At 46.5% G+C, this 12,360-nt stretch overlaps 1 protein-coding gene across 4 annotated transcripts in view; it reads right to left on the reverse strand.

Moving 5' to 3' along the window:
* CECR2 (CECR2 histone acetyl-lysine reader) overlaps window positions 1–12,360 on the reverse strand; it is a 646,890-nt gene that overhangs the window by 194,008 nt on the left and 440,522 nt on the right. For 2 of the 4 annotated variants that reach the window (XM_085652176.1, XM_085652174.1), the window contains exons 6-8: window positions 8,221–8,297; window positions 6,676–6,869; window positions 5,551–5,634 (exon numbers count right to left, since the gene is read on the reverse strand). In XM_085652176.1, coding sequence (XP_085508302.1) covers window positions 5,551–5,634; window positions 6,676–6,869; window positions 8,221–8,297 — 355 coding nt within the window. The remainder of the gene's footprint in view (window positions 1–5,550; window positions 5,635–6,675; window positions 6,870–8,220; window positions 8,298–12,360) is intronic. The other 2 variants (XM_085652177.1, XM_085652175.1) reach the window with 1 other exon arrangement.

A 12,360-nucleotide genomic window follows, 5' to 3' on the forward strand; every position in this document is an offset into this window, starting at 1 on the left:
TAATGCACAGCATAGTGAATCCAGAAAGATTCACGCTGCAAAACTGTTGTAATCTTCCCCCGACAGGAGTGGAATGGGCTGGGGGGGAAGGGGAAGGGAGGGAAGTCACTGTTTGGGGGCAGAGGCAGCAAGGGTGTTATCTCTGCCTCTACCTTTAGTATTGTTGCCTCTGTATCCTCCTCTGTAAAAACCTCTATTGGGCGAGGATTGGATGGGAGTTTTGTAAGAAGAGGATGCAGCGTTGGTAGGAAAAGTTGTTGAGGCGCCCCTATATGAGGAGCGACGAAAGGACGCTCTGGGAGTTTGATTTTGTAAAGCCCCCATGGATTTTGCGGGGTCAGTGTCCTTTTTCAAGAGAGGCATCAAGAGAGGCATCAACTGAGGGACCAAACAGATGCTGTTGGTCAAGGGTTGATTAAGAATACTTGTTTGTACTTCTGGTTTGAAACCAGAAATACGCAGCCAGGCATGCCTGCGTAAAAGTATGTCAGTATTTATTGCTCTTGAGGCTGTGTCAGCAGCATCTAGAGCGCAACGGACGGAAGTATTAGTAATAACCTTGCCTTCTTGTATTATATCAGTAGCCCTGGTCTTGTATTTGTCTGGTAGATGTTGTATAATGGTTTCAAGCTCATTGTAATGAGCCCCATCGTATCTTGCCAACAGAGCTTTGGTGTTGGCAATTCTCCAGACATTGGCTACTTGAGAGGTCATGCGTTTCCCTGAAGCATCTAATAGTTTGGATTTTTTAATCAGGGGGTGGAGTGTCCCCTGTTTGAGAATTTACTCTTTGCCGTGCGTTGGAAACCACTAAAGAGTCTAATGGTAGATGGCCCTTGATATAGGCTGGGTCAGATGGAGCGGCTTTGTATTTTTTATCCAGCCTGGGGTTAATTACCCTAGCTCTGAAGGGATATTTGAATAAGTCTGATACGTGCTTTGTAACCCCTTTGAGCATTGGTAAGATGGTTGTGGTCTTATGTGTCCATAAAAAAGTCATCATCCACTGGGTCAGTATGGAGATCGACCCCATGAAAGGCTGCTGCTCTGTGAATGAGTTGCGTAACCCCTATGGTGTCATCTGGAGGAGATGGCCTAGAGGGGTATACATCATCTTGGGGTAGATCAGGGGCATCTGGTGCATTGTAGTCTTCAAGGATTACCTGATGGGCCAAGAATATCGTCTGGGTCCTCTAAGGGTTGCTCATCTTCTATTCCCTCAGAAATATCATCGTCATCAGGGTTATGTGGGCTGAGTGGCAAGTGTGTGGGGGAAATATAAGTATCTGGCACTTCTGGTGAAGGTACCCTTATGGGAGAAGTTTGAGCATGTTTTTTGAGTGGAACTGAAGGTGGAGGTTCCAGTTTTCTTTTGTAAGGTACAGTGATTATATGTCCAGTCTTTGGATGGATATGAAGAGTCTTGTTTTGGATCTGGGCGGAAAGCTCTTCTATGGAAGAATCCTTCGGGCCCATTTGTCCTGTTTGGAATCAAGCTGTTTGCTTGGTTTACCGATGTCCGGTACAGTCTTAGGAGCAGATTGAGGTTTGGGTTCCGAAGACTTGTGGTCGGAAGCTTTTTTCGGCTCAAAATTTTTTCTTTGGATCAGAGAATTTTTACGGATCCGAAGTGTTTGGTTCCGAAGCTGGTTTCAGGTAGACAGTTTTAGGTGCCGAAGTGTGCTTAGATGTCGAAGTTGACTTTGGTGCCGAGCTTGGCTTCGGTTCGGCCGTTTTCGATGCCGGAGTTTGTTTTGGCGCCGGGCTTGGCTTCGGTTAGATTGTCTTAGGTACCGAAGTTTGTTTCGGTGTCGGACTGGACTTTTGTTCGACAATTTTGGGTACCGAAGTTTTCTTCGGTGCAGACGTCTGTATCGGTTTCACTTTCAGTTTAAGAACCTTTTGTTTATCAGGGTTGAGTGAAGGCTGACTCAAGCCCAAGTCGCGTAGAGGCTTTTTGGAAGTCTTCGTTGCCGGGCCAGAAGGCGGGGCATCGGAGGTTTGTGATTGGTGTGCACCTGGGCCCGAAGGTGGAGGTGGAACCGAAGCCTCACGAGGTGTTGGGGTAGGAATAGGGTCGTCTGTACTTATGACCGGTTGACCAGCTGGAAGGGGATCGTCATCTGCCTGCTCGTCGGCTCCAGAAGCTGAATCCTCTGCTTCTGAAATGATGACTTATTCCTGCTGTTGCTCTTCTTCGGACTCCGGTTGGACTGGAGTCTCCTGGATGAGGGTGTCTGGTGCTGATGAAAACGATTGTGCCATGACTCTCCGAGCTACATGGTCCCTTATTGTCTTTTTGGACCGGAATGAAGCACAGGCCTGGCTCTGTTGCTCTGGGGACAAGCACAGATTGCACACCTCATGAAGATCAGTGTGGGGGACTTTGTGTCCACACCGAGGGCACTTTTTGAATGGTGTTCTTTCCATGAGCCAAAGACCCAATGGCGCAGTTGGGCCCGACAGCCCTTGACGAGCACCGGAATCGAAAAGTGCAAGTTGGTCGAGACGCGTGTAGAAGGAAGTCTCGATCGAAAACAATACCCATGGTAGGGATCAGGTAATGCGCGTCGAAAAGAGATGGGTAACGAAACCAAGTGAGAGCGACATACACATCTGAGCCCGATGGCGGAAAAAAAACCAATCTGAAGATGGAGTCGATGCCCATGCGCACTATGCTCCAGAGGAGGTGTCATCTACCATACAAAGACTCTTCCAAGACAACAACAAAGTGTAATCATCCGGGCCCACCACCAGGTGGCGATCTATGCACTAGTGTGTGACTCTGCAGCCCATATGCCTCGAACAGAGTGTTCTGAAAGGGTCCCTGTGGGCACAGCTAGGCCTCAGTTTTAGTCTGTTCTTTGCCAGTCACTGCCTAGAGCCCCGCCACTGTCCAGCCTACCAGGTGTGCCCTAGGTATCCATAGGATGGACTGTAGTGAGTAGGGTTTGGTAGCTGCTTTTAAATGAATTGGAGCGGAAACTGGATAGTAGTCGTACAACCGTTGTACAAGTAATAACATGGACACCCGTAATACAGGCACAGCTGGTGTTGTCTACAAAAGCAATAACCTCAGGCGGTCCCGGGAAAGGGAGGGGGGGGGGGGGGAGAGGGATGGAGGCAGTGGGTCCTGTAGGTACCCACAATGTCTGTCCCGCTTCTGGGTGATTAACTGAGGTTTCCGATGTTCTCTCCTGTGTCACATCTCTCCTCAAATGGCAAGCCTCTTCACACTGGCGCAGATCCGCAACCGTGTTGAGCTCAACTTCCTGCACAATCCTCACAGTGCAGCCGAAGAAAGCATCTGTGTCCTCCCACGTGATGAGTGGCAGGTGCAGCCGAGGCAAGGGGCACTACAAGCACTCAGGCGGCACCCCACCCAACATAGCCCGCTGCTGGAAAACCCCACCAAGACACCAATCAGGTGCGGACTCCACTGGCAGTCCGGATCACCCCGGACTCCGCACAGCACTCTACCCTCTAGTGTTTGGGGGAGGGGAGGGGGAGAGAATCAGCAGATCTCAGCACAGGCACCGCCCACTTGAACTCAGAGCATTGGTGTCGCTGGGCCCAGCACCGCCCAGGCCACAGGCAGCAAGACCACGCCACTCCAGGCCCGACCCCACCAAGGCACAGTCCATGAATGTCCACCACAGCAACCAGCAGTGCAGCAGGTAAGGAGAGGTAATGGTGGGTCCTCGATCCAGCCTATGCTCTCCACAATGTGCCAGCCACGGCGTACAGGCCCTTGGATCTCACGGCAAAGGCCCACCTCATCAAGACTCAAACAGGCCGCAGCAGCGCTGGGAGAGTGAGTTCACATCAGCCTGCACAGTTTGGGGTCACCTGCATTCCGCCGCACCGCCCATTGGGGGTCTGCTAGCAAGGAAGATGTCGCCGACTGGGTGGTGGCATTTTCCCCTCGTCTCAGTTTCTTCCATCACAGCGGAGCCCCAGACCTACAGGCAGCTCTGCATCGGCCACCATGCCGATACCTCCAAGTAGCAGTAAAGCCCGCAGCATAGACCCTTACTGGCACCGGGCCCGCACCATTCATCGCACTAGCCCCCGGGCAGCGCTCCGGAGCACACCAGTGGCTCGATGCAGCAGGTCTGCGAGGATGTGAACAGGATTTTGATTCCTGGGTCCGGTAGAGTTCCGACTATGCGACCGCCATCTTGGTCTGCTGGCCACGCCCCCTTCCGTCTATGTCCTCTGTAAAATTGAGCAATAGTAATTTGGGATCTTGCTGTACCCTCCACCCCAGAATCCCTTCCAAGGTCCCTAGCACCCATTCCAGAATGGAGAGAGGGAAGGCAGTGCCAATATGTGTGCGGTAGGTCTCCAACAGGGTCGTCGCACCGTAGTCGTGTGCCTGTGGAGATCAGACCCAATAAAAGAGCCCGGGAAAGGTAAGTGCAGTGTATTTTGTGTTGGATCAATTGGAATTGGGAAGCTATCACCGGCACCCAGGGGGCATCCACCGCCTCAATCCAGTACTCGTCGTCCAACGGACCCAAATCCCGCTCCAAAGCCTCTCCAACCCTCACTATACAAACCAGCATATTGCGAAGTAACATTTGGTATATTTCAGACAATTTATACCTGGGAATGTTGGTAAGTAGGAGTTTGGCCTCCAAAGAGGAATGCTCATAGATGTCCGCTACAGACTGTATGTAGGGTGCAAGCACGTGTCAGAGTTAAAGGTACCAATAGAACTCGGTGCATATGCTGGAATACCCCGGAGTGGCATTGATAGGTCAAGGAGAGTACGGTCATGGTACACCGTTTTCTTATTCGGAGTCACCCAAATCCTCCAATATGTTTTTTTTTAAAGCTACTTATTGTGATCCTGCTACTAGTTCAATACAGGTAGAGCAGTTCTTCGGGGCGGAGCAGTTCTTCAGGGTCCAGTCCATCAAAATCAGAGACAGCTGGTTGGCCTACTACCAAATCCCTGATAACTGCTTTCTTATCACAGAGCAAGGCCAAGAAGGATAAACATTAACTGTAGCTTAGATTACTCTCCACATATTGCAGAGGTATTCTCTTAGTCCCACCCCAGTCAACCTTTTGGATAGAAGCTGAGCAGCAAGGGGTAGGAAAGGAGACAGCAAAGATGACCAACTCGGAGTCCGATATCCTTTATATAGTTCCTACACATTATGAACTGTCACTCTTCAAATGATTCTTTCTCTCAGCATTGATTTGTCATTAAGAAGAAATGTACACATGACGTGTGCTTAATTAATAAGTAAGCAGAGTCGAACATCAAACCTTGTCTAGGACAGCCTCAATGTATTGTAACACCATTATGTGAGCCTTGCCATGTTGTCTTTTTCTCTAAATCATTCACAGCTATTGTTGACTTCTAGGTGGTTCCTACACATTGTAAAAGGGAATGTGCAAGACCCACGGGGCACCAATCGCAATCCAAAAAGCCCGATATTAACTATAATCTATATAGTTTGAAATCACATCCCACCATTGGTTTGTCCATCAATTGTTTTGTTGTAGACTATGCTTGACCCTATATCTCTTGCTCACCTCTTGTTTTGCCAGACGGAAGGAAAGGCGTTCAGACAACCGTTTGGAGGCGAGTTCCGCCTGTAGTTTCTGAAGTCGCTTCTCCTGCAATGAAAAGGTGTTATAATAGGGTTATAAGGACATTAACTGCAGTAAGGTTATCTAAACTAGTGAGACTCCAAATGTTACTTGTATGTCAATAGATAGATGCATTCTGGCCAATCTCCTTCAATACTAAAAGAACAAGGGAGAAACTTGGCAAACTTGCATTTAGACTGAGGAGACACATTTACAAATCTGAATTTTCTGTCATATACGTGGCATCCTCAGAAGCCCTCTACCTCAAATATAGGGTTCACTCTTTCAAAAGATTTTTCACTGGATGTTCCTGTTGCAGGGAGCAGCATATTGTTCACTGTACCACGTGGCAAGATAGAAACTGAAGTGATTCAAAAAGGTAAATTAAGAAAATGTTTTCAAGCAGCTTTGTAAACGGCTAGGGTAGAACCATCCACAGTGCAGTCTTCCACACGAAGAGAGCTTTCAATGGCGGCCACTGCAACCCATTGAGAAATCTTGTGTGTAAAATTAGACTACTGTTAAATAAATTAGCAAAAGTATCTTCATTAAAAAAATAGTTTGTTGTTAACAAAAATAAGTAGCATTTTCCAACTCCGGCAACTAGATGATGCAATATGCAACGCATGTGAATCTCAGAGCTTCATCCTACAAAATACACTTAAAAAATGTATCTTATATCAGTGCCAAAAGCTCAATATTTGTATCTTTAATGAATATCTCAACCACCATCAACAAAGACACCTGCACCATCACTTGTGGACAGCACCTGGAGAAACAATGGACAACAGCCAACCTTATCCTCATGTGCTAGATTAATAGCCTTGAAAACTAAACTAACCATATCAGCCTAGAACCCTTCAAAGACTGAGGATGATGGGGCCCACCTCCCCCAATTCTTCTTAGTCCTGAATGTCTTGCAAGACTAGCAGTCATTTCATTTGTCAGACCAAGCATGTTTCGCGCTATAGTAAACATTTTATAAACAAAGAAGAACCCTGTGCTTATAAAGGATGACAGAAAAGCAGTATAGAAACAAACACCAGAATACATATCTGGTGCGCTGACCTTTTGTGCGATCATATTGCAGATCTCAGGCAAGAAGTCTTCATTCAAGAGCTTGTACAGTTGTCGCTCTTTCAGGGAGGTTTTCTCCCGGAGGCCCTCTGTAACCTTCCTCCACTCCTCCTCCGTCTGACACAGCAAGGACCAGGCTCCCTGGCCTGGGTGAGGGCTTGGAAGTGGGCCTGAAAGCAAAAAATCTGTGATACATGTATGCCTGCATCTGCATCAAAGGATACCCCATAGAAATGTTTGCACAAAAAATAGTTTAGTAAGGGTTCTGTTTAAGTGTTGCAGGGAGACTATGTCAAACAGCTAGAAAAATGTAACTTGACTAAGTTCAAAGCTATCAGTGCATTAGAAGGCTGCTTTAAAAAATGTAGTTCAATTTTTCGACCCACTCTGATAACATAATATAATTGTTCCCCTTAGCAGTGAAGACTATTCACATACTTCATTTTGTAGTACATCAAGTATTACTACTTGCATCTTACAAAATTGTATTCATTAACCTATTTATCTGTGCATAAATATCTGCCACAATGGTGGGAATCTCTGCATTTGCAGTAAATGTGGTGATGGACAAAGGAGAGTGGCTGGAGAATGGAGAATACTTACTACAAAACTGGAGGAGTATGAAGTTTAGGGAGGGACAATTTACTACAAACACCACACCCACAAAAGAGTGGATAATTGCTAACCAGAAACTACACTATTCACAAACTACCTTTCTAAAGTTACTACGGCCCTAAAGGTGACAAAACAGTAGTAATTGTACTTCAGCCAAGCCTTGGAGTAAGTCAAGCACCACAGATGGCAAACCACAGGTAATGCAACACATTCCCATACAAAATAATGGAGGTAGGGACCTAAAATAACACCATAAGAAATAATTTCAAATAAAATTTAACTTCATGTTAAAAATTATATAGTTTTAATTAAAAAAAACGTAATAAAAACAAACTTTTAAACTAGTAATTAAATTACTGAAATGAATTCCACATAACTTAAAATTTAATATTTATTAAATAAAAATCAAATGCTGTTGGGGACCTTTTACAGCTCTTAATTAAAAAAAAATGTTTAGAGTAAAATATAGTTTAATACACATTTCATTTAATGTCTGTTGTAAAGTTTTATTTTTATAGCTCTAGGTTTATGATCAAAATACATCATTTAATATTAAATATGTTAAATATTTGTTCAAAGAATAATAAATATTAATATTTTTCCCTATGCTTTCACATTGGGAGACCTCTGGCATGGTAGCGCAGATCTCCCCCTATTGGTAACTTTACAATCCTTTAGCAGTAACTTTACCCTGTAAATACTGTTGTAAAAGGTTCCACCAGGAGGCAGAGGCATGCAAATTTATACTCCGGTGTATAGCTAAACTGTGAATAGCAAAAAAGTGAAAGTTAACACCTTGGTGCAGTAGTAGATATATACAATTAAATCTACACGTATAAATTTACCTTTGCGAATCAGGCCCTGTCATTAGGACACTCAAGTGTTACATTATAAACACCACTACAGAGTGACTTTTCTCACCATTGCTTGGTAAGGGAGCCAGAAGTGGATCCTCAGTCAATTTCTCTTCCACCTTCAGGTTCTCTTCCACCTTCACACTGTACAAGAGAAATTAATTACTTGGAGCATACAACATTGAACAACCAAGATATTACATTATGCTACCCTGTTGCAAATCAACAGCATTTTAAATGGATCCTTTCTGCAACCCCACATGCTGCCTCTCTACTTTCAATAGTATTGTCTTGGCAAAGCAACAAGAGACAGACACAGGGTACTCTCGGCAGGTCTAGAGCGTGGTTGACTGAATAAGGGCCATCACTTAGAAACAGTCTCTCCTTCAACCTTTTGTATACAGGTTAACCTCTAACTTCGGCAGGCATTTTTATTGTGGAGTACATTACCATAACTTCAGAACAAAGTAAGAAATAAGTGTCCCCGCCGGAGTACTACCTCTGTCCAGCCGAAAGCCAGAGCCACCAGTGGCAACAAATGAGTAGGATTATTGGGGGTGGGGGGGGGGAAAGGAGGAAGGGGTGGTGTGAGGGCGGGGTAAAGAATCCCAGAGTGATTTTGGATATTTATTCCTTATTTTACCCAGTGATTATAATTGGGAGTCAGTAAGGCGGAAAGCGTTTTTCATTTTCATCTTGCCCACATCGCTTCTCAATGCGGATTTGCCATTGATGGACAACCTTAATTTTTTTTTAATAAATCTTTTTATTGCAAGAACAAAATAAAACATTACAAACAAGAGAAAGTGCAGTGTAGTGCAGTCTCCAACCATTTCGGCAACCTTATTACATTAGTACAGCAACTGTCATATCGTTAAACAGGGTCTACAATGTAATCACGTTTCGTATTTCCCATCGTATTCAAAACATTACTAAGCATCGTGATCTGCTGACATCGGGGGATCATCGCCACTTGCATGCACCAAGCCATGTCCAATTCCCAGTTATTGAACCTTGGGTTGGCAACTTCTTTCCATGTTCTGGCTATATTGCGTTTTGCCACCATACAGCCCAGAGACCCACAACCTCTCAGTTCTTGACAAGTCCGTAGCCTCCCAGATGTTAAGACGGACGACAAAGCCACGGGGAAACATCGATGAGTTTATGACAAATCCGAGACAACGCTGATAAGACCTTTCCCCAGTACTTCTGAAGGATAGGGACATCCCACCATTGGTGTAGGTAAGTGCCGGTGTGACCACATCCTCTGGGACAGGCCTGGGAACTCAGAACCCCCATCTTGACAAGCACTGAGCTAGTGTAATAAGCTCTGTATAATAGTTTAAGTTGGAGGAGTTTGAATCGAGAACGGATCGCCACCTCACAGGGAGAAGCCAGGGCCTCCCGCCAGTCTTAGTCACTCATGTCCCCCAAGTCGTCTACCCATTTTGCACGAGTTTTGCCCTGGGTATCAGGTGTGTTGTTAAGTATTTTGCGATATGTCAATGAAATGGCTTTTTCTTGGAGGTACTCATCTAATAGTCTGTCTTCTAGGGGCGAGGAAACCGGCAGGTAAGTTCCCCCATGGTATCGCTCTTTGTAACACACTACGGGCTTGGAGGTAGCGAAAAGTTTCTCCGCCTTGCAATTGTAGTCCCTCTGCAGGCTGCTGAACGGGAGCCCTCTACCCTTCACCCATAAGTCACCAACTCTCGAGAGGCCTATCAGGTCCCACTTATCGAATCCTGGCTGTTTTGACAACATACCCAGTTGGCATGATTCGAGCAATGGAGTGACTCATGTAATTTTGGCTTTCCACCCAAGTGTGGCTGTCGCCTTGTGCCATTGAGCAATTGTGGTGGAAGTTGAGGTGTGTCTAGGTGCATGTTTTGCCCCACCATAGATTGCCCTTGAATAACTACCGGGGAGTATGTTATGCCAGTCCATTCTGTAGACCAGATCCGCAACGGGTTGGTGCACCCAATGATTAAGAACCACTAACTGCGAGGCCCAGTAATAGGTTCTAATAGCGGGCAGGGTGATACCTCCGTCATACCAACTTTTCGTAAGCTTAGCTAGAGCTGTACTATTATTCCAAAGCAAGGCACGTACCTCTGATTCAATTGCTTGAAAGTCGTGTGATGGAACCAAATATGGTGTGTTTTGTAGGGCATAGAGAAAACGGGGGAGTGCCATCATCTTATAGAGGGCAGCCCTGCCTAGTAAAGTGAGGGGAAGTGTTTTCCAGTGTGGCACGTCAGCATGAAAGCGACGCAGAGGCGGAACGAGATTTAGATCGTGGAAAACTGTAAAATTGACCGTAATGTAGATTGACAACCTTAATTTTGAGCTATTGTCAAAATCAGTGGGGTTTTGAAGCATCAGGATTGTCTCCATTTGGTTGAAGAGTTGATGGGCCACAATGGCCTTAAAGCACAAGTTACTACTTGTGTAATGATATATCTGTAAGAGACATTAGTTAGTGATTGATTCCTTACCTTAGAATATTCCCCAGACGTGAGTCTGGATCCAGAAAGTTTTCTGCTTAGCAGTACCTCTGCCCGCCAGTAGGTGGCGACTTGCGGCTCCGCGCCCGTCACTGGCGTCGTGCGCACCGGGATGACGTCATGGAGGCTACTTTGGCGCCACCCATGCACGCTGACGTCAGTTCTGTAGACAACTGTCCGCACCGAAACGCAGAGCCATGAGAGAAACTGACCTTTGGTGCATAAAACTGGGGCCCTAAAAGGGATGACTTTAACCCTAGTAATCAGTTCGCAGAATGAGGAGGATGGGTGGGGCGGTAAGGAATCTATCACTAACTAATGTCTCTTACAGATATATCGTTACACAAGTAGTAACTTGTGCATCTGAAAGAGACACGTTAGTGATAGATTCCTTACCTTAGAATAGATACCCCAGCAATACCAACCCCGGTGGTGGGTCTGCGAACAAGATTACACCAGAAAGTCACGGAGCACAGAACGGCCAAAGAAGCCGACTCTCCGGACTGGACTGTCAAGGCAGTAGTGCTTGGTAAACGTGTGCAGTGAGGCCCACGTTGCTGCCTGACAAATATCCTGCAAAGGGACACCGCGTCCCAAGGCAGTAGTGGCTGGAGTTGCCCTGGCCGAATGGGCACGCAGTCCCACAGGAGGCTCCTTGGCCAAGGAGTAACAGGCTTTGATGCACACAATGACCCACCAGGAGATGGTCCGTTTGTGCATTGCACGACCTCTTTTGGCGCCCACGTAGCCAACAAAGAGCTGATCATCCACCCAGAACTGCTGTGTACGCTGCAGATAGAATGCGAGTGCACGTTTTGGGTCCAGACGGTGGAGCCTCTCCTCTTCCCTTGAAGGATGCGGAGGCGGAAAAAAAATGTGGGCAAAGTGATGGTCTGCCCGATGTGGAAGGGCATGACAACCTTTGGCAAGAAAGAAGGATGTGTCCTCAGAACCACCTTGTCCGGATAAACAGAAAGGAAAGGAGGTTTGGAAGAAAGAGCCTGGAGCTCACTCACTCTCCTGGCAGAGGTGATAGCTACCAGGAAAGCCGTCTTGAGAGTAAGAAGACATAAGGGACAGTTATGAAGGGGCTCAAAGGGAGCACACATCACAAAAGTCAAGAAAAGATTCAAGTCCCACTGAGGCATTATGAAGGGCATAGGTTGGAACGTATGCGTAATGCCCTTAAGAAGACAGTTAACAACCGGGGACTTAAAAAGAGAAGGCTGATCTGAAAGCCGTAGAAAGGTAGAGATGGCCGAAAGATAACCTTTAACAGTGCCCAGAGCAGAGCCCTGCTGGGCCAAAGAGAGAAGGAACAGAAGAACCTCAAAAAGAGGGCCAGAAAGGGGATCCACAGTCTTGGCTGTGCACCAAACCACAAATCTGTTCCACCTACAGGCATACACCGTTTTAGTGGAGGGACGCCTGGCTGCCAGGATGACTTCACAGACTTCGGGAGGAAGATCGAAAGGTGTCAACTATCGCCGCTTAATCTCCAAGCATGGAGGTGGAGGCTGGACAGGTTCGGGTGTAGGACCATCCCCTGCTGCTGCAACAGAAGATCCTCCTGAAGAGGCAGACGGACAAGGGGATTGATGCTCCTACTGAGTAGCTCGGGATACCATACTCTTCGAGCCCAGTCCGGAGCCACAAGAATAACTTGGGCCCGGTCGCGCCTGATCTTCTTCAGCACTCTG

The sequence above is a fragment of the Triturus cristatus genome, chromosome 4_1 (genome assembly GCF_964204655.1).
Source record: "Triturus cristatus chromosome 4_1, aTriCri1.1, whole genome shotgun sequence".
NCBI classification, from domain to species: domain Eukaryota; kingdom Metazoa; phylum Chordata; class Amphibia; order Caudata; family Salamandridae; genus Triturus; species Triturus cristatus.